The sequence below is a fragment of the Acanthochromis polyacanthus genome, chromosome 14 (assembly GCF_021347895.1).
Source record: "Acanthochromis polyacanthus isolate Apoly-LR-REF ecotype Palm Island chromosome 14, KAUST_Apoly_ChrSc, whole genome shotgun sequence".
Classification (NCBI taxonomy): domain Eukaryota; kingdom Metazoa; phylum Chordata; class Actinopteri; family Pomacentridae; genus Acanthochromis; species Acanthochromis polyacanthus.
The window spans coordinates 18,148,354-18,169,605 of record NC_067126.1 but is presented as its reverse complement, the minus strand read 5'-3'; the positions used below and the strand labels follow the sequence as shown (position 1 = coordinate 18,169,605).

Here is a 21,252-nt window from a genome sequence, read left to right as displayed (position 1 = left end):
ATTGAAATTTGATATTTATTCAATTGTAATGTCATTTACCACTCATTTACACCATTTGGCACAAGTGGACATTATACAAATGATCAGAATCAAGCTACAAGAACCAAGTTTTTGCATTTTGGTCATAGCATTTGTAGGATTCCCTACTTTGGCAGTGCTGTACATCAAGCAAGCCTGGCTGTGGATTATGCTAACAAATAGGTACTTATCATAGCAGTGCAAGTTGTGTATGCAGAGTTCATGAACATTTGCAGGAATAATAATTTTCATTACAATTTCATCATCAACCAATTTGTTTTAATTTCTGTGTGATTACAGATCCCAACAGAAGAGACATTGTTTTTTTGCTTGATGGTTCTGATGATTCTCAGCGAAGATTTACAGATATTCAAGACTTTGTACAGAGAATAGTGGAAGAGCTAAACATTGGTGCAAACAAAGATCACGTCGCTATAGTCCAGTACAGCGACACAGCAGAGATTAATTTTAACTTGAGACGTTACTCAACAGAAAATGATGTTCTTGAAGCCATAAGAGGTCTAAATCACAAAGGAGGTTATCCTCTCAACATTGGAGCTGCTCTCAAGTATGTAAGCCAACATGCATTTACTGTTGAGTCTGGAAGCAGACTTCTGGAGGGAGTTCCACAAATACTCATACTACTAAGTGGTGGACGATCTGGGGATGACATTAGAACCCCAGTCAAAAATCTGAGGGAAATTGGTGTTATTTCTGTTGCCATTGGAACTACTGATGCTGACACCCTAGAGCTACAGACAGTATCTCAGGAACCCAGTTATGCACTCTCAATTACTGATTATGAAGAACTTCCTAGTGTCAAACAGGATGTGTTGTCATTGTTGCGAGAGGCTTTCCACCATGCAGAGCAAACTCCTCCCACAGCAAGCTTTGGTAAGATGTCACGTTTTTCCCTTTTAACTAAAATACTGCTTAGCATAGAGAATGATTATTTACAAGAAGAATCTTATTAGTGACCTGAAGAAAAACACATTGCCTTTGTTTATATGTTTCTTGTTTTTGTTACAGATTCTAAGAAAAATGATGTTGTATTTCTTATTGATGGATCATATGACTCTCGGAATGGCTTTGAAGAGATACGAGGCTATGTTGAAAAAATTGTTGAAACTTTAAGCCTGGGTAGTAAGAGAGACCAAGTGGCAGTTGTTCAATACAGCCGTGAAGCCACAGTCAATTTTTACTTGAATTCCTATTCATCCAAGAATGATGTGCTCAATTCCATTAGAACAATGAGCCATAAATTGGGACGACCCCTTAATACTGGAAAAGCACTGGAGTTTGTGAGAGACAATGTCTTTGCAGCGTCAGTTGGAGGCAGACGGGAAGACTCGGTCCCTCAGTATCTGTATGTGTTTAGTGGTGGGAGATCTGAGGATGATGTCAGAGGACCAGCACAATCTCTCAAAGACAATGGAATAAAGATTTTTAGTATTGGAACAATGAATGCTGATACTTTGGAGATGCAAACCATTGCTTACACACCAGCACATTATTTTTATGTCGCAAACTATAAAAATCTGCAAAACATGAATCCATCTCTGGAAGCCACATTGAAGGGCACCCAAGAAACAAGCGAATTTCCAATTATCACTGGTAAGAAGTAGAAAACAACAGCTTTTTAAGATGGCACCCTTATGGGCATAAAAGCTTAATTGAATAAGAAAGTGTGTCCAAACTTTTGATAGTGTGTATAAGTGTGTTGGTTTTATACCATGTTCGTTTGTGTCCATTTCAGACAATCCCCCAATTGCAGATGTCCAGAGTGCTGATATTGTTTTTCTCCTTGATGGATCTACTGATATGCTAGCGAATGAAAAACAAATCTTGGAATTTGTCAGAGAGTTTTTTAAACAAATAGAAATTGGGCCGAGAAAAGCACAAGTTGCTTTAATCCAGTACAGCACAGAGGCCACTACTGATTTTCTCCTGAACAAGTATTCACTGAAAGATGACGTCTTGAGTCATTTCAGCAATGTAAAACTGAAAGGAGGGCATACACTGAACACTGGTGCAGCCCTTGATTATGTAAGAAATGCTGTCTTCACTGCTTCATCTGGCAGCAGAGCCCTGCAGGGAGTCCCACAGATACTCATCCTCTTAAGTGGGAGAAAGTCTGACGATGATATCTTAGATCCAGTGGAGAGACTGAGAAATGCTGGAATTGTTCTTTTTGGTGTTGGAGTAAATAATGCAGACAGATCGGAGATGGAGCGGTTGGCTCCGAGAGCAGAGTACTTTATCAAGGAGATTTCAGACTTTCCTCTTGTGAGAGAACAGTTGCTCTCATCCATTACCTCTCTCAAAAGCACAATCAGCCCTGGTGTTGGTGAGTGAAAACACATTCTAATTAATACAACTTCACATTAATATTGCAATTTTCATTTAATACTGAATATATGTATATATGCAATTATCTAAATTGCATGCATTTGGCTACTTTGACAGTATTCTGATTTTGTTGAAAAAGTAACTAATTAAATGTATGTGACACTTCTTTAGGGTCAAGCTCTAGCATGAACAGAGATATTGTATTTCTCATTGATGGATCTGATGATGTGAGGAGTAGATTCAGTGCTGTCCGTGAATTTGTTGCAAAAGTGGCTGGCAGGTTTGACCTGGATCAAAGAAAAGATAAAGTTGCTGTTGTACAGTATAGCAACAATCCTGAACTCAGTTTTAGCCTGGATACGTACATTACAAAAGATGATGTTCTCAAGCACATTGCAAGCCTTAAACCAAAAGGTGGAAGACCTCAGTATATTGGAGCAGCACTCCAGTTTGTGAAGGACAATGTGTTTGTTGAAAAAGCTGGAGGTCGACGTAATGAAGACACCAAACAGATACTTATCGTACTGGCTGGTGGCAGATCGAGAGATTCTCCACGAGGGCCAGGAAATGCGCTCAAAGCAGCAGGAGTTGTTGCAATTGCAATTGGATCAAGGATGTCAAATTCAGCGGAGCTGGAACTTATTTCTTCTAATCCAGAATACACTTACTCAGTCGCTGATTTTGTGAATCTTCCTAGAATTGAACAAAGTTTAATGAGTCATCTCACTGAAATGGCAGTTGAGGTGGAAAGTTCAGGAGGTAAGAAAATAAATTGTACATTTTATTAATAGACACAAAATTTTTACTTTCAGTATGCTTTTTTTTGATATAATTGGGTAAAAACACTTTTTAAAAAGAACTATCAACAAGGAAGACAGCAGCGCAAAAAAAAATGTGACAAAAGAGAAAGACGTAGGTACACACACAAAAAAGAATCTGTGTCCAACAATTGAGAATGTATTATACAGACCGTGTGGTTACTGTCATAGCCGGAGCTGAAAAATGAAAGATTATCATTTTGCAAACCGCATGGTGCAAAACTGTACATATTGTGACAAAAACATTAGAGAATGGAATGTTCACAAAAATAAGTGTGTCTACATGTTTATGTTTCCTAGTGTTGAAAAAATCTGAAGGAAAAGATGTGGTTTTCTTGCTGGATGGCTCTGATGGCACAAGGAATGGCTTCCCTGCCATGCGTGACTTTGTTGAGAGAGTGGTGGAAAAACTGAGTGTGGGAGAAAACCGAGACCGTGTCTCTGTGGTCCAGTACAGCAGAGACGCAGAGGTCCAGTTCTATCTCAACACATATAACAAGAGAGAGGATGTTGTGGATTCGGTCAGAGGGCTTAGACACAGAGGAGGAAGACCCCTGAACACCGGGGCAGCCCTCCAATACGTCAGGGACAACGTCTTTACAAACTCCTCCGGGAGTAGACGCCTGCAAGGTGTTCCGCAGATGCTGGTGCTGCTAACTGGGGGAAGGTCTGCTGACAGTGTAGATGCCCCAGCCTCTGCTCTCAAACAGCAGGGCGTCTTTGTGATTGGCATTGGAACTAGGACCTCTGACAGTAGAGAGCTGCAAAAGATATCACATGAGCCCAGTTACGCTCTATCTGTGTCTGAGTTCACCGACCTCCCCAATGTCCAAGAACAGCTTTCCTCTGTAATGAGCACAGTGCTTGTGAGGGCCACGCCCATGACACCCACAGTGACTGGTAAGAAAGTGACCCTTTTTTTTCTTCACCTTTAAACATCATGGCAGGGCGCAGTTTTTCTTTTTCTTTGTGTTTGTTTTTAAACTGAATCAGAGAGTATTGTACACAGTCCGGGTCAGTCAGTGGCAAGAATGGCGCCAGCATTAGGACAGCAAGTTGCAAATGTTGAGGTTAGCTTTGATCACGTGACTTTCACAGGAGATATCTTTGATTCACGAGCCTAAACATGTCCCAAATCTTGTGCTCCCTAGTGGTGAGACAGCCAGCAGGAAAGGATGTGGTGTTCTTGCTGGATGGATCTGATGGTACCCGAAGTGGATTCCCAGCCATGCGAGACTTTGTCCAAAGAGTGGTAGAGACGCTCAGTGTGGATGACAACAAAGACCGTGTCTCAGTGGTTCAGTACAGCAGAGACGCACAGGTCCAGTTCTACCTGAACACGTACATGACAAAGGGCCAGATCCTTGACAGTGTCAGAGGCTTGAGGCACAAAGGCGGAAGGCCCCTCAACACTGGAGCAGCTCTCCAGCACTTGAGGGATAACATCTTCACGGCCTCTGCCGGAAGCAGGCGCCTGGAAGGGGTGCCACAGGTGCTAGTGCTGCTAGCTGGTGGGAAATCCTTTGACAGTGTTGATGCACCCGCCTCTGCTCTCAAACAGCTGGGTGTCTTGACCTTTGCAATTGGAACCAGAGGCTCTGACAGCAGAGAATTGCAGACGATATCCCACGACCCCAGTAGTGCTCTGTCTGTGTCTGAATTCACTGACCTTCCCAATGTCCAGCAGCAACTTCTGTCCTCGGTGGAGACTGTGGTGATTGACGTCACTCCAGAATCACCAACTGTACTTGGTACGTCATCAAGCAGGGGCTCCTGCTGGCCCTACTTGGCTTGTTTCACCTAGACTGAGGGAAAGAAATGCTGTGCCTTGATCCTTTAGCTCCCTGCGTGCCATTAATTCAAGAGAGGCCGGCAGCGTGCTCGTCCGCTGCGCAAAGTGCAAGATGGCAGGGATAGGTGCCTGTAGCAAAAATAGCCCAGCAGTTGATAATTAGCCCGCGAGCGTAGTTTGAAGGCAAGGTTTTGATCTGCTGTCTTCCTGTCTTTTCCCAGTTGACACTGCCAAAAAGGATATCGTATTCCTTCTGGATGGCTCTGATGGCACAAGGAATGGCTTCCCTGCCATGCGTGACTTTGTTGAGAGAGTGGTGGAAAAACTGAGTGTGGGAGAAAACCGAGACCGTGTCTCTGTGGTCCAGTACAGCAGAGACGCAGAGGTCCAGTTCTATCTCAACACATATAACAAGAGAGAGGATGTTGTGGATTCGGTCAGAGGGCTTAGACACAGAGGAGGAAGACCCCTGAACACCGGGGCAGCCCTCCAATACGTCAGGGACAACGTCTTTACAAACTCCTCCGGGAGTAGACGCCTGCAAGGTGTTCCGCAGATGCTGGTGCTGCTAACTGGGGGAAGGTCTGCTGACAGTGTAGATGCCCCAGCCTCTGCTCTCAAACAGCAGGGCGTCTTTGTGATTGGCATTGGAACTAGGACCTCTGACAGTAGAGAGCTGCAAAAGATATCACATGAGCCCAGTTACGCTCTATCTGTGTCTGAGTTCACCGACCTCCCCAATGTCCAAGAACAGCTTTCCTCTGTAATGAGCACAGTGCTTGTGAGGGCCACGCCCATGACACCCACAGTGACTGGTAAGAAAGTGACCCTTTTTTTTCTTCACCTTTAAACATCATGGCAGGGCGCAGTTTTTCTTTTTCTTTGTGTTTGTTTTTAAACTGAATCAGAGAGTATTGTACACAGTCCGGGTCAGTCAGTGGCAAGAATGGCGCCAGCATTAGGACAGCAAGTTGCAAATGTTGAGGTTAGCTTTGATCACGTGACTTTCACAGGAGATATCTTTGATTCACGAGCCTAAACATGTCCCAAATCTTGTGCTCCCTAGTGGTGAGACAGCCAGCAGGAAAGGATGTGGTGTTCTTGCTGGATGGATCTGATGGTACCCGAAGTGGATTCCCAGCCATGCGAGACTTTGTCCAAAGAGTGGTAGAGACGCTCAGTGTGGATGACAACAAAGACCGTGTCTCAGTGGTTCAGTACAGCAGAGACGCACAGGTCCAGTTCTACCTGAACACGTACATGACAAAGGGCCAGATCCTTGACAGTGTCAGAGGCTTGAGGCACAAAGGCGGAAGGCCCCTCAACACTGGAGCAGCTCTCCAGCACTTGAGGGATAACATCTTCACGGCCTCTGCCGGAAGCAGGCGCCTGGAAGGGGTGCCACAGGTGCTAGTGCTGCTAGCTGGTGGGAAATCCTTTGACAGTGTTGATGCACCCGCCTCTGCTCTCAAACAGCTGGGTGTCTTGACCTTTGCAATTGGAACCAGAGGCTCTGACAGCAGAGAATTGCAGACGATATCCCACGACCCCAGTAGTGCTCTGTCTGTGTCTGAATTCACTGACCTTCCCAATGTCCAGCAGCAACTTCTGTCCTCGGTGGAGACTGTGGTGATTGACGTCACTCCAGAATCACCAACTGTACTTGGTACGTCATCAAGCAGGGGCTCCTGCTGGCCCTACTTGGCTTGTTTCACCTAGACTGAGGGAAAGAAATGCTGTGCCTTGATCCTTTAGCTCCCTGCGTGCCATTAATTCAAGAGAGGCCGGCAGCGTGCTCGTCCGCTGCGCAAAGTGCAAGATGGCAGGGATAGGTGCCTGTAGCAAAAATAGCCCAGCAGTTGATAATTAGCCCGCGAGCGTAGTTTGAAGGCAAGGTTTTGATCTGCTGTCTTCCTGTCTTTTCCCAGTTGACACTGCCAAAAAGGATATCGTATTCCTTCTGGATGGCTCTGATGGCACAAGGAATGGCTTCCCTGCCATGCGTGACTTTGTTGAGAGAGTGGTGGAAAAACTGAGTGTGGGAGAAAACCGAGACCGTGTCTCTGTGGTCCAGTACAGCAGAGACGCAGAGGTCCAGTTCTATCTCAACACATATAACAAGAGAGAGGATGTTGTGGATTCGGTCAGAGGGCTTAGACACAGAGGAGGAAGACCCCTGAACACCGGGGCAGCCCTCCAATACGTCAGGGACAACGTCTTTACAAACTCCTCCGGGAGTAGACGCCTGCAAGGTGTTCCGCAGATGCTGGTGCTGCTAACTGGGGGAAGGTCTGCTGACAGTGTAGATGCCCCAGCCTCTGCTCTCAAACAGCAGGGCGTCTTTGTGATTGGCATTGGAACTAGGACCTCTGACAGTAGAGAGCTGCAAAAGATATCACATGAGCCCAGTTACGCTCTATCTGTGTCTGAGTTCACCGACCTCCCCAATGTCCAAGAACAGCTTTCCTCTGTAATGAGCACAGTGCTTGTGAGGGCCACGCCCATGACACCCACAGTGACTGGTAAGAAAGTGACCCTTTTTTTTCTTCACCTTTAAACATCATGGCAGGGCGCAGTTTTTCTTTTTCTTTGTGTTTGTTTTTAAACTGAATCAGAGAGTATTGTACACAGTCCGGGTCAGTCAGTGGCAAGAATGGCGCCAGCATTAGGACAGCAAGTTGCAAATGTTGAGGTTAGCTTTGATCACGTGACTTTCACAGGAGATATCTTTGATTCACGAGCCTAAACATGTCCCAAATCTTGTGCTCCCTAGTGGTGAGACAGCCAGCAGGAAAGGATGTGGTGTTCTTGCTGGATGGATCTGATGGTACCCGAAGTGGATTCCCAGCCATGCGAGACTTTGTCCAAAGAGTGGTAGAGACGCTCAGTGTGGATGACAACAAAGACCGTGTCTCAGTGGTTCAGTACAGCAGAGACGCACAGGTCCAGTTCTACCTGAACACGTACATGACAAAGGGCCAGATCCTTGACAGTGTCAGAGGCTTGAGGCACAAAGGCGGAAGGCCCCTCAACACTGGAGCAGCTCTCCAGCACTTGAGGGATAACATCTTCACGGCCTCTGCCGGAAGCAGGCGCCTGGAAGGGGTGCCACAGGTGCTAGTGCTGCTAGCTGGTGGGAAATCCTTTGACAGTGTTGATGCACCCGCCTCTGCTCTCAAACAGCTGGGTGTCTTGACCTTTGCAATTGGAACCAGAGGCTCTGACAGCAGAGAATTGCAGACGATATCCCACGACCCCAGTAGTGCTCTGTCTGTGTCTGAATTCACTGACCTTCCCAATGTCCAGCAGCAACTTCTGTCCTCGGTGGAGACTGTGGTGATTGACGTCACTCCAGAATCACCAACTGTACTTGGTACGTCATCAAGCAGGGGCTCCTGCTGGCCCTACTTGGCTTGTTTCACCTAGACTGAGGGAAAGAAATGCTGTGCCTTGATCCTTTAGCTCCCTGCGTGCCATTAATTCAAGAGAGGCCGGCAGCGTGCTCGTCCGCTGCGCAAAGTGCAAGATGGCAGGGATAGGTGCCTGTAGCAAAAATAGCCCAGCAGTTGATAATTAGCCCGCGAGCGTAGTTTGAAGGCAAGGTTTTGATCTGCTGTCTTCCTGTCTTTTCCCAGTTGACACTGCCAAAAAGGATATCGTATTCCTTCTGGATGGCTCTGATGGCACAAGGAATGGCTTCCCTGCCATGCGTGACTTTGTTGAGAGAGTGGTGGAAAAACTGAGTGTGGGAGAAAACCGAGACCGTGTCTCTGTGGTCCAGTACAGCAGAGACGCAGAGGTCCAGTTCTATCTCAACACATATAACAAGAGAGAGGATGTTGTGGATTCGGTCAGAGGGCTTAGACACAGAGGAGGAAGACCCCTGAACACCGGGGCAGCCCTCCAATACGTCAGGGACAACGTCTTTACAAACTCCTCCGGGAGTAGACGCCTGCAAGGTGTTCCGCAGATGCTGGTGCTGCTAACTGGGGGAAGGTCTGCTGACAGTGTAGATGCCCCAGCCTCTGCTCTCAAACAGCAGGGCGTCTTTGTGATTGGCATTGGAACTAGGACCTCTGACAGTAGAGAGCTGCAAAAGATATCACATGAGCCCAGTTACGCTCTATCTGTGTCTGAGTTCACCGACCTCCCCAATGTCCAAGAACAGCTTTCCTCTGTAATGAGCACAGTGCTTGTGAGGGCCACGCCCATGACACCCACAGTGACTGGTAAGAAAGTGACCCTTTTTTTTCTTCACCTTTAAACATCATGGCAGGGCGCAGTTTTTCTTTTTCTTTGTGTTTGTTTTTAAACTGAATCAGAGAGTATTGTACACAGTCCGGGTCAGTCAGTGGCAAGAATGGCGCCAGCATTAGGACAGCAAGTTGCAAATGTTGAGGTTAGCTTTGATCACGTGACTTTCACAGGAGATATCTTTGATTCACGAGCCTAAACATGTCCCAAATCTTGTGCTCCCTAGTGGTGAGACAGCCAGCAGGAAAGGATGTGGTGTTCTTGCTGGATGGATCTGATGGTACCCGAAGTGGATTCCCAGCCATGCGAGACTTTGTCCAAAGAGTGGTAGAGACGCTCAGTGTGGATGACAACAAAGACCGTATCTCAGTGGTTCAGTACAGCAGAGACGCACAGGTCCAGTTCTACCTGAACACGTACATGACAAAAGGCCAGATCCTTGACAGTGTCAGAGGCTTGAGGCACAAAGGCGGAAGGCCCCTCAACACTGGAGCAGCTCTCCAGCACTTGAGGGATAACATCTTCACGGCCTCTGCCGGAAGCAGGCGCCGGGAAGGGGTGCCACAGGTCCTAGTGCTGCTAACTGCTGGGAAATCCTTTGACAGTGTTGATGCACCCGCCTCTGCTCTCAAACAGCTGGGTGTCTTGACCTTTGCAATTGGAACCAGAGGCTCTGACAGCAGAGAATTGCAGACGATATCCCACGACCCCAGTAGTGCTCTGTCTGTCTCTCAATTCACTGACCTTCCCAGTGTCCAACAGCAACTTCTGTCCTCTTTGGAGGCCGTGGTTTTTAAAATCTTAACTGAATCACCAGCTGTTCCTGGTATGTTTTCAACCACTGCTTGCATTTAATTGACCAATTTTGACCAATGTCTGCTGTGTCTTTGAAGTCGTTTTTGTGATAGACAACAGACGTTTTTATACAGCAATCAAAATCAGGTGCTCTTGTTTCTTTACATCATGTATTTTGTAAATGTCATCATCAGTCATAATCGTCTTGGAAACTACATTTCCAATGAAATTTCACAATTCATTTTTGCATATCATCCAAAACAGAGTTTTTTGGATAATCTTAATTTTGGTTACATTGTGACAAAAATTTTTTCAATCATGAAATGGTTTCGATTAATTCTTGTTTTTCCACAGTGGTGTTCAAATTATCAGTTTCAGCTAAACCTTTTTTCTTTTACTTCAACTATATATTTGTGTTCCTTAATATTTCCTATCACATCACTTCACTTCCTTTTGTTATTTCATTTAATTATTTTTTTCTGAACAACAACACTCTGCAATTGCAAGATTGCTCTTTCTCTGAAGCCCAGAAAACAGGAACAGTTCACTGCAAGGAAGGCAGGCACATCACACTAGCGACAGTAACAACAACTCTTGGGGGTACTTGATGTAATTTTTTTTGCGATGTCGTCCCTTTTAACCCGAATGTCATATTTTATTTTGAATCTCTGAAACAGACGATGATACTTACAGTACTTGTATCATAACATTTGTGCATGACTTTGCCACTTTCTTCATTTTACATTTGAAATGTATTGTAAATGTTTTGCTGCTTGAAATTTTTCAAGTGCAAACTCACAGAAGACAAGTTAAATTTCTTTTGCATATCAAGGCTCTTCAAACAACAACATTCTTGATTCTAAGAATGGTCATGAATTTTGTTGAAACAAAGGAAACATCATTGCTCATCTCACAAAAGGACATAAGGATATCTTGAACCGCATTCTTTCCACTGCAAAGCGACTAATCTTTCTTTTGCGTTTCATTCATTCATTCTACTGATGTTGTTTTTCATCCTAATCATATTCTCTCTTTTGTCAGAAATTTCTGTTATGTTCGTACAGAAGAGATTCATTTTCCACACTAATTTCAGACTGCTGCAAACCATTTTGCATATTTGTCTGATGATGCCATGCTCACTATCATCACAATGTCAGCTTTTCTGCATTAAATCTTTTAATTAATTTACTGAAATTTCATGTCTAGACAATGTACTAAATAGGGCACACAGACAGCTCAACTGGTTGTTCGGGTAACACATGAACAGGGGCTGTCGTTCCCAACGCAGCGGCCTGGGGTCGATTCCCGATCACAGCCCTTGACTCCATCTCTTCTCCCTACTTTCCTGTCTGCCTCTTCACTGACCTATCAAATAAGAGCCAAAAGGGCCACAAAATAACTTTAAATAACTGCACTAAATGACAAGCATTCATAGTCAAAATAGCTTTGGTCCAGGGAAATAAAAACACAAATGTACAGTAATTCAATAATAATATTGTGTTTTCTCTTTCTTCTGCAGCAGAGTCACAAGGCCCCCGGAAGGATGTTGTTTTCCTCGTTGATGGATCTGATGGTGTTGGACGGGAATTTGCTATCATCCAGGAGTTTATCCGCCGAGTGGTTGAGAGTCTCAATGTGGGCGAGAATAAGATCCGGATTGGTGTGGTCCAGTATGGTGACTTTGCTCAGGCTGACATGTACCTGAACACGCATACAACTAAAGAAGGAGTTTTGAATGGGATCAGGGAAATGAGTCAGCGAGGAGGAAGACGACGTAACCTGGGCCAAGCTTTGCAATTTGTCAGTCAGGATGTATTGACAGCAACACGGGGTAGCAGAAAGCAAGAGGGCGTACCGCAGTTTGTGATTGCCGTGTCCAGTGGCCCTTCTACAGATGATGTCAGTCGTGCAGCATCTTCCCTCAAACAATCTAGAGTTCTTCCTTTCAGCATTGGGACAAGAGATGTTAACCCCACAGAGCTGCGGGTGGTGTCATATGTGCCCAATTTTGCCTTCACTGTAGATGATCTACCTGGCCTGTACACAGTTCAAGAAAGCTTAATCAACACTCTCACTGAGCTGTCAGATGATGACATTGCCAGGATGCGTCCAGAATTCCCAACTTATGATGGTAAATTGACTTAATTAATTTTCTCTAAAAATATTTACAGTATTGATTGGTGTCTTGTATATCTATTAGGAACTTTATGTCGAGTAATAATCCCACCTTGTTACTGTGCTTGTATTGTTTTTCAACAGTAATCACACCAGTGCCTGCAGGAGGAGAAAAGAGGGATGTCGTATTTCTTATCGATGGCACAAGCGCGGTGCGTAGTGAGTTCCCTTCCATTCGTGACATGATAAGAAGAGTTGTGGAGAATTTGGATATAGGATTGGACAAGGTCCGGGTTTCAGTGGTGCAGTACAGTGATGAACCAAAGACAGAATTTCTCCTGAATGAACTGTCCAGCAAAAACGAGGTACGCCAGGCTGTGATGAGGCTTCGAAGCAAAGGTGGTAATCGTCTAAACACTGGTCAGGCGATTGAGTTTGTGGGCAGAAACATCTACCAGAGGGCAGCAGGAAGCCGCATTGAGGACGGTGTGCCTCAATTCCTCATTCTAGTTACAGGTGGCAAGTCTGCAGATGATGTATCTGCGCCAGCTGAACAACTTAAGAGAAACCAGGTTGCACCTCTTGCCATTGGTTCACGGAATGCAGACCCAGATGAATTGAAACAGATTTCTCTAAAGCCAGAGCTTGCATATACAGTTGACAGTTTCCAACAGCTTCCAAGAGTGGAGTCACAAATCATTGAATCAGTCAAAACAATTTCGACGGCTGATATCAGCTATGTTCCTCCTGACCGAGGTAAGACATGCTATATAATAAAAAAAATAATTTTCATTATGTGCTTTTTCATCATTTACTTTTTGCGGCTGATGCTGTTCTAGAAATACAATAAAAATGCTTTTAGCTATATTATTTTGACAATATATTTCAAAATGAATCGAGTCTCTTACTCTTTGTTGTGCTTACTTTTCAGGAAATGTGGATCTTGGGAGAAAGGACATTATCTTTCTTATTGACGGCTCAGACAATACAGGTCCTGCTGGGATTGCTCATATTCGTGATTTCATCCTTAACATCATTCAACAACTTGATGTACAGCCTGATCAAGTGCGTGTGGCTGTTGTCCAGTATGCTGATAGAGTCAAAACAGAGTTCTCACTGAACTCACACAACAACAAGCCAGCTGTTATCTCTGCAATCAAAAGACTTCGTCAGATGGGTGGACGGTCATCAGAACTGGCTAATGCCATCGAGTACGTCATACAGAATGAGTTAAAACCTTCTGCTGGAGTTCGTCCAACAGAGGCCTCCCAGCATCTTGTGGTGCTCACAGGTGGACGTTCTCCTCAAGATGTCTCCATCTATGGACCTCTGCTGAAGGGCTCTCGGGTGAACTGCATTGGCATTGGAGCAGGTGGGGCTGACACAAAACAGCTGAGGCAAATAACTACCACCCAAGAGGATGTCCTTCAGGTTCCTACATTCCCTGGCCTCCAAACTATAAAGGAAAGGTTTATTGCCAGGTTGAGAGGGTCCATCACTACAACTCCAGATTATGATCCTCCTAGTAAGTTAAGCAAACATTTAAACATACTGCAGATAATTAGCCTATGTTTTGATTTTAATCTGTCTTTTTGAACAATAGATAACTATTTCAATAAAATTATTTTTCCCTCCTGTAGCTGCGGGCCTGCCTCCACCTAAAAAGGCTGACATAGTGTTTTTGGTGGATGGTACCATTAATCTGGGACGAGACAACTTCAATGAAGTGATGTCATTTATCACCAACCTGATTGATCTGTTCTTCACTGAGAGAGATGACCTACGGATCGGCCTGGCACATTATGCTGCAGATGTGACTGATGCATTTTTCCTCAACACTTACAAGAACAGGGAAGACATATTAAGTGCCATTGGTCGAGTTGAGTTCAAGGGTGGACGTACACTCAATACTGGTTCAGCCATTCGGCATGTTCAGGATGTTCACTTCACCAGAGATAAAGGCAGTAGGATTGATGAGGGCACTCCTCAGGTCCTTATTGCTATAACTGGAGGACGCTCATCTGATGACAGTAAAACAGCTGCCCTTGGTTTGAAGAATAAAGGTGTGAGAATCTTTGCTGTGGGAGTGGGGAACATTCAGGATGAGTTGGAAAACCTGGCAAGTGAGTCCACCACTGTGGCTCGAGCAAGCACTTTTCAGGGACTTTCAGAGCTCAATGAACAAATCCTAGAGACTTTGGATGATGAAGTTAAGGGGAAGCTATGTGTTGGTGTGCAAGAAGTGCCTAAAAGTAAGAACAATAATATTATTCTTTTCTTGTTAATAGATTTTATAGCTAACCCATTTTACATTTTATTTGCTACTAGAAATCAAATTCTAAAGCTGTAAGATGCCTTCTGTTCTTTAAATAAAGAGATGCTCAATTTTACATTTTACAGTCTGCAACATAGAGGTGTTGGTAGGCTTTGATGTGTCTGCCCAGAACATCTTCAGTGCTCAAACCAACCTCCAGAGCAAGATGGGTGCCATTCTGCGCAGGATTTCCAAAATGACACCTATCAGTTGCTCAGCTGGACAGATTCCTTCTATCCAAGTGGGCATGCTGGCAATGGATTCTGCCTCTGAGCCTGTCCTGCTAGACTTCACAGACAATGCTGATGAGCTGTTTGAGGCTTTTAGAGCTCTGCGGAGTCGAGGCCCCTTTTTCCTTAATGGCAAGACCATCTCAGCTTACACCAACAAATTCAAAACACAGGACAGCACGGTCAAGGTTGGTTACTGAAACTGTTAAAACTAGAGATGTCCCAAGCCAAACCTAAGAAGTAACGACAGTTATAGGCATGTTTTAGAATCTGCTATGTTAATCTAAATTTGGCCTGATTGATATGATTCTGCAGTTCCACCAGAGTGATACTTCTCTACAGCTTGTCATGTCAATTTCAGCAGTTGCGTTATTTGATTAATATTTCATGTAAATATTGCTATCTCTTTACTTGCAAATCCTCAGTATTAGGAGCATGTAGCTCTTGAAACAAAACATAGCAAATCGGATCATCTATAGGTTTTTGTGTCAGATGTGTATTTTAATCAGCATTTAGTTAAAAATATGGACTGAATCAAAACTAGTATTGGCACATATCCAATTTTAAATGGTCACGAGGACAGGGGCCTGACAAACTTGACTGAGACATCCCTAGTTTAAACTTAACAATGGAACCCAGTAAAATGGAAGAAAATGTGAAACTGAATTGTGTTTTTTCCCCTTGACCAATGAAGGTTGTCATTCATTTGACTGATGGTCTTGATGCCCCATATGCTGAAATGAAAAGGCGAGTTGAGGAACTTCGGCTGTCAGGTAAAAAGATTATATAATGTGATGCTCAAACATCTGAGCATCACAAATTAAAACAATATAATGTTCTGAAGTAATTAATGAGGGTCACTTTTGCACAACAGGAGTGAATGCTTTCATCCTTGTTGGGCTGGAGCGGGTTCCCAAATTTGAAGAGGCTTCGCTGCTAGAATTTGGTCGTGGCTTCAGGTACACCAGACCCTTACGACTCAATATCATGGACTTGGACTATGAGCTTTTGGAAGAACTGGTGAGTGCTAATGAGTCATATCGAAAACATAAATCCTTAAATGATCTTTTCCACAAATTACTTGAACTATGTTTGATTTTGTTGCATAGGACAATATTGCAGAAAGGGAGTGTTGTAAAGTGCCATGCAAATGTACCGGCACCAGAGGAGACAGGGGAGCAGTTGGACATCCAGGGTCTAAGGTAAAAATTAAAAAAAAGCACTTTTCCTGTTAATTTAAAAAAAAAATAGTACAAGCTAACATTTTGTTGTTTTAACTTTCAGGGTGGTCCAGGATTACCAGGAAGCCAAGGACATCCTGGAGAAGAGGGTGGACCTGTAAGTTCTACTATCTTGTTATGTCTGTGTTTACAGTGTGGACCTTGCTGTAAACTGTCTTGATGTTGAATTGTATATCAAATGTTTTTAGTTTCCCATGTTTTGTTGTTCTCCAGTCCAATTTCATCCCTTTTCTATTTTGTAAATGTATTTTATAATCTCTATTCTGCAATTACAGGGAGAGAGAGGTCCTCCTGGTGTTAATGGAACTCAGGGTTTCCAGGGATGTCCTGGACAGAGAGGTGTCAAGGTAAAGACTTCGATATAAACTTTGTCATTCAACTTGCTGTTGTAAAATGATAATATTGTTTTGTACTTATACAGTATAATGGTGTAACGTTCTCCTTCTGTTCAGGGCTCTCGAGGGTACTCAGGAGAAAAGGTGAGAGTTTTTCTTTTTCAAAGTAGATAAAGGTGTTGGAAAAAAGACTGACCAACGATAACCTAACCAAATGCTACCTTGTTGTAGGGTGAATTTGGAGAAATCGGGCTTGATGGCATCAATGGAGAGGAGGTAAGTGTGTCTTCATTTATTATCACACAGAATCATAATGATCACTACATGCCTTTAGCTGTCTGATAAATGAGTCCTACCAATGTTAGTCTCCTTTGTTTTCTGCTATTTGTGGGTTTACTGGTATCTTTGATATGTTTTAGGGCAAAAGTGGAGTGGCTGGTCCTCCAGGAGACAGAGGAAACCCTGGAAGAAGAGTGAGTGACTGAATGCTATTTTGGTATTTTGTTGCCATTTTTTTAAACTCGTAAATGATTACTACTCATAATGTTTTTAATTGCTGTTGTTTGCTTTTAGGGTCCTAAAGGTGTCAAAGGGCAAGCAGGAGACATTGGAGAGATGGGAATCAGAGGAGACCCTGTTAGTATTATGTAAACTGGCCATAATATCATTTGTCATAATTCACTGCATATTTATAGACTGAAATTATGTTTGTCAATATGCTTTGACGATGTTGTAGTGAAAGTCAGCGAAGAGAGTGCTATTAATTAAATTAATTGAATTTTCAAACCAGATCACACTAAGTCATTAAGTTACGTTCATTTGTTTCTAAAGGGTCATTGTTCTAAAACCCTTAAGCTAATCTATCAGCAGTGGTCAGCACAAAATTTTTTTGGGTCTGATTATTTATTATGTGGTTGTTTGTCTCTCCCTCAGCTTGACATTCTCTCAGGGAATGAGGGTAAAAATAGGAAGACTTTTAGTTAAATTTTCTTAGGCAGTTGTGTTTTGATGTGTTTCGATTCAGCAGAAATTGAAAAAGTGCTATTTGTTTAATAGGGAACAAGTGGACAAGATAACAATCGTGCAGGGCCTAAAGGAGACCCCGGTGATGCCGGACCAGTGGTAATGTCCTAAACTCATTCTGTTGCCAGAGAGAAAATAAATCTACTGCTACACACACATTATTCATTTACAAATTGGATGTTGTAGTTTCTTTTCTTATGTGTTTGTTTAGCTTGGTGTCATTGGTGTATCTTTTGTAAAATTATAGGGAGAGCCCGGAGAGGATGGAAATAAGGGAGGCCCTGGTGAAGTCGGAAGAAGGGTAAACAATAATGCCATATGATCCTCATCCAAATATTTACTTGCCACTGCTTTTTGTTAACCAACTCTTATTCCAACTCTTATTTCTTTAGGGAGCCAATGGCAGAAGAGGTGCCCCTGGACAGGCTGTACGTCCCTTTCCGGAGTTACTTAGTGTTTAATACTTACTGCAATAAGTTTTACCTTTCTGGAGTTAACTTACAGTGTTTAATACTTACTGCAGTAACTTTCAAAATGGCAATTGCATTAACATTGTGTTGCTTGCATGACATTAAAGGGAAATCCTGGAAGGCCAGGAGCTAATGGTGTGCAGGGAGAGCCTGGTATTGGAGGATCTCGAGTAAGTTTGTCAGTCTTTTCACAATATTTGGCAAATCATTTACTCCACAAGTACACCTGCCAAACATGTCTCATAGCAAATGCTGTCATAGGACTTTTAATAGTTCACTTGGCTGCAGTAATTACATGACGAATATATTTTTTACTAGATTGTCACTGTTGTATTTTTATATCCATTAATGTGACTTCATCTCATATGTGAAAAAAAATGGTACAAAATGAATGTCTGGTTTGTGTTTTTCAAGGGTGCAGCTGGACCAAATAGTGCACCAGGACCCAGAGGAGAAGATGGGAACCCTGGACCGAGGGTGAGTAAAGCTAATAGGGGAAGTTTTCTATCTTGATTACATTCTAAAAATAACTCTCATGTGTTGACATTTTATTGTCCAGGGTCCTGGAGGAAGCCCAGGCCCCAGTGGAGAGAAGGGTAGAAGAGGAGCTCTTGGTCGTAAGGTATTGAATCGAGTATAATTTGGTGTGGCTTCCATCACAGGCTTGTTTCATTTCAAAACGCAATGGCTTTAGCCAAGCCCTCTCACATTACTGGACATGTGTAATCTATATGAGCAAACAGGAAAGTACTGGAAGAAAACATAAGGTCCCTGCTGTAAAAAAGACATATGAGACTAAATCTATAGAGACTGACCTAGTAGCATAAGGGCATATTTCACACTTATTTTAAAGCTTTCAAATTCTCTAAAAGTTCTATCCATGTCTCGTTCTCTATATCTGTTTTACTTCTGTGCTGTTGTAGGGAGAGCCAGGAGACCCAGGACCTAAGGGTGTCGTTGGACCCCTTGGACCCCGTGGAGAGCCAGTAAGAATGAAATGACGTGTTTTTATTATCGTATTTGTATCATCACTAAATATAAGATTGTGGAAAATGAACAACATAAAGACTTTTTCCACAAGTGAAAATATCAGACTGACACACTTTAGTCAGACTGCTTTGATGACTATTAAATAACTGGGAGGTACTGTTTTGGCAGCAGAACTTAAGACTTGCTACTAAGACTGGGCTGCAAATCTGAAAAGCAATTTCTTTCCTTCACTGTTATGATTTATGTCACTGTGGCTTTTACATCTAAGAAAATATGTGGTGTGGTTTCAATTAGAGTACTGACAGTTCTGCTGACGATTTTCTTATTTTATGTTTGAATGGTATTATAACATTGTATAGTACCACATAACAGTGCATATAATGTTATATTGGGGAAAAGGCAAAAATCTTTTTTTGTGTGTCTTCCTTTTAGGGTGAAGATGGCAGAGATGGGTTTGGTGTTCCAGGGCCTCAAGGAAGAAAAGCAAGTTATTTTTGATGCCTTGTATATGGTAAACTAAAAGTGTGCCTTAATTAAAGACATCAAAGTCCTTTATTACACACACTCCATGTGTAATACTGAGTAAAGCTATAAAGAGGGTCATGGTTCCTGTGCATTTCATGATAGGAATATCGGTAAACCCATTTTACATTGGGATAGTTATGAATCTAATAATACTTAAAGTGTGCGTAAATTTTTCTTTACAGGGTGACGAGGGATTCCCAGGATTCCCGGGACCCAAGGTAACAGAACACACTATTAAAGTTTTACCCTAGGGTTGCAATATAAAGGATTGTGTTAAATGCTCAACTGATTAGGCCTACTTTTTGATGATGATCATTTCATGATCCATCATTTCAGGGAGCAGCTGGGGATCGTGGCACCCAGGGTGGACCTGGACCCAGAGGAAATCGTGGACAGAGAGTAAGTTTTAAGTCTGCAGTCAGATTGAGTAAAATTGCTATACACACATAATATGCTACACAAAAATAGAAAACAAAGCTTGTTCCAGAACATTGTTGCACACATATGTTTGGTATGATACACTAGAAGACTGGTTTTGAAGTTTTGGTTCTAATATATAGCTTGCATTCTTGGCAGTGAATGAGTTTCATGCACATTAGTGTCATTTCTGTCTTTGAAGAGAGAGCTCTGTTTCAAACTACTGATAGCTGAATTGCTTTCAAAGTGAATTCTTTTAGCTCACTCCTAATTCTTTCCAGGGTGTCTCTGGGACTATCGGTACACCCGGACAGAAGGGAGAAGTTGGATATCCTGGACAATATGTAAGCACAAAATTCAAAACTTGGCTTACAAGTTCTTTAAACCTCATCCCAAAGACACCACAACAGAAAAAAAAAATCTCTTTATGATTCATAATATATAGTGTCTTGACTGGTCTGATTGATTGTGTCTTGTGATAATTTGAAAGTTTTGAGACTGCAAACTGGATTATTTTTAAATTTGTCACATGATCTAAGAAAATACGTATGCTGTATAAGATAAGCAGTACAAAATAAAGTGTTTTGTACAGAAAGATGTTCCTCCATCTGTTTATAGCTGTTAATGGAACTGTTTTTGCTGCCATAGGGTGTCAAAGGACCAAGGGGACCAGGTGTCGTGGTATGTGTTCCTTTACGAGAATAAATTGTACTGAATGATGTCTCAGTGTAACAACACTACATTTTTAAGGTCCCTCTCCTGCCACTGTTTAAACCCCTAAAAGCTCAACTGTGATAATCAAAAGTACACATTTACAAGTTTCTTCCATCAAAATATTTCCTTCATACCTCAACATGGATTATGTCTAACTACTCAAGTTTGACACCTTACTATGGGCCAGTCATCAAATATGCAAATTGGTGCCCTGCCTCAATCTTCACCCACCCCTCCTCTCTTGCTGTAGTCCAGGCATAGCTGCTCACCCACAACTCTGCTCAAACACTGTAAAACGTCTCAGCACCGCACAAGGCAATGCGTAACATTTGAGTAATTCAGCCATGTATGTTAAAACAAGCAGTGTTGGGAAAGTTCACTTTCTATATGAACTAGTTCAAAGTTCAGTTCAAACCTTTTAAAATGAACTAGTTCAGTTCATCATTCACAATTCAATATTTTGAACTAAAGTTCATGCTTCCCCAAAATCAACTTTTTGTTCTTTTTTAGTCCTTTTTTTATGTTGCTCCTTGATAAAGTTTGAAGCGTTGTCTGTTACTGTGCACACAACCTTGTTGTGGATTTTGAGTTCTTTGTTAATATCAGACAATACTTTTGCTAATACATCATGTGTATGTGCTCCTTTAATCCGCCTGCATGCCAGTACTGCAGTGTCTCTCAGAAACATCATTTTTGTTTAGCCAGTGGATAGTGATGCCTATAAATGACTTATTCACAGCTGACCAGCAATCTGCTGTTGTGCACACAGCATCCACCTCAGAGAGTGCAGTCTTAAGTTCACATGTGTTTTCCTTAAACTTCTTGTTTAGCAGTGACTGTACTTTTTTTCTT

General features: G+C 42.8%; 2 protein-coding genes across 3 annotated transcripts in view; both read left to right on the top strand.

Moving 5' to 3' along the window:
* Positions 1-21,252, top strand: part of LOC110952768 (collagen alpha-3(VI) chain) — a 46,536-nt gene that overhangs the window by 24,102 nt on the left and 1,182 nt on the right. Inside the window, exons 6-31 of one of the 2 annotated variants that reach the window (XM_051959140.1) lie at positions 11,546-12,157; positions 12,286-12,897; positions 13,073-13,666; positions 13,782-14,393; positions 14,542-14,873; positions 15,380-15,458; positions 15,560-15,705; positions 15,795-15,887; positions 15,970-16,023; positions 16,202-16,273; positions 16,379-16,405; positions 16,493-16,537; positions 16,681-16,734; positions 16,835-16,897; positions 17,318-17,383; positions 17,532-17,585; positions 17,677-17,712; positions 17,862-17,924; positions 18,169-18,231; positions 18,314-18,376; positions 18,678-18,740; positions 19,177-19,227; positions 19,452-19,487; positions 19,606-19,668; positions 19,968-20,030; positions 20,335-20,367. In XM_051959140.1, the coding sequence (XP_051815100.1) occupies positions 11,546-12,157; positions 12,286-12,897; positions 13,073-13,666; positions 13,782-14,393; positions 14,542-14,873; positions 15,380-15,458; positions 15,560-15,705; positions 15,795-15,887; positions 15,970-16,023; positions 16,202-16,273; positions 16,379-16,405; positions 16,493-16,537; positions 16,681-16,734; positions 16,835-16,897; positions 17,318-17,383; positions 17,532-17,585; positions 17,677-17,712; positions 17,862-17,924; positions 18,169-18,231; positions 18,314-18,376; positions 18,678-18,740; positions 19,177-19,227; positions 19,452-19,487; positions 19,606-19,668; positions 19,968-20,030; positions 20,335-20,367 (4,049 nt within the window). Of the gene's footprint in view, positions 1-11,545; positions 12,158-12,285; positions 12,898-13,072; positions 13,667-13,781; positions 14,394-14,541; positions 14,874-15,379; positions 15,459-15,559; positions 15,706-15,794; positions 15,888-15,969; positions 16,024-16,201; positions 16,274-16,378; positions 16,406-16,492; positions 16,538-16,680; positions 16,735-16,834; positions 16,898-17,317; positions 17,384-17,531; positions 17,586-17,676; positions 17,713-17,861; positions 17,925-18,168; positions 18,232-18,313; positions 18,377-18,677; positions 18,741-19,176; positions 19,228-19,451; positions 19,488-19,605; positions 19,669-19,967; positions 20,031-20,334; positions 20,368-21,252 lie in introns of those variants that run through there. The other variant, XM_051959141.1, reaches the window with a different exon arrangement.
* On the top strand, positions 4,104-10,101 carry LOC127537188 (collagen alpha-3(VI) chain). Its single transcript, XM_051959142.1, has 7 exons — positions 4,104-4,936; positions 5,199-5,792; positions 6,044-6,643; positions 6,906-7,499; positions 7,751-8,350; positions 8,613-9,206; positions 9,458-10,101. The coding sequence occupies exons 1-7, from the start codon at positions 4,312-4,314 to the stop codon at positions 10,084-10,086; spliced, it is 4,236 nt and encodes a 1,411-aa protein (XP_051815102.1). The 5' UTR covers positions 4,104-4,311; the 3' UTR covers positions 10,087-10,101.

What these genes read in the sequence shown, in the direction of transcription:
- LOC127537188 (XM_051959142.1), top strand. Translation starts at nt 4,312, where the DNA reads ATGTCCCAAATCTTGTGCTCCCTAGTGGTGAGACAGCCAGCAGGAAAG. An exon ending in AGAATCACCAACTGTACTTG is followed by an intron (nt 6,644 to 6,905) that starts GTACGTCATCAA and finishes GTCTTTTCCCAG; the next exon opens with TTGACACTGCCAAAAAGGAT. An exon ending in CATGACACCCACAGTGACTG is followed by an intron (nt 7,500 to 7,750) that starts GTAAGAAAGTGA and finishes TGTGCTCCCTAG; the next exon opens with TGGTGAGACAGCCAGCAGGA.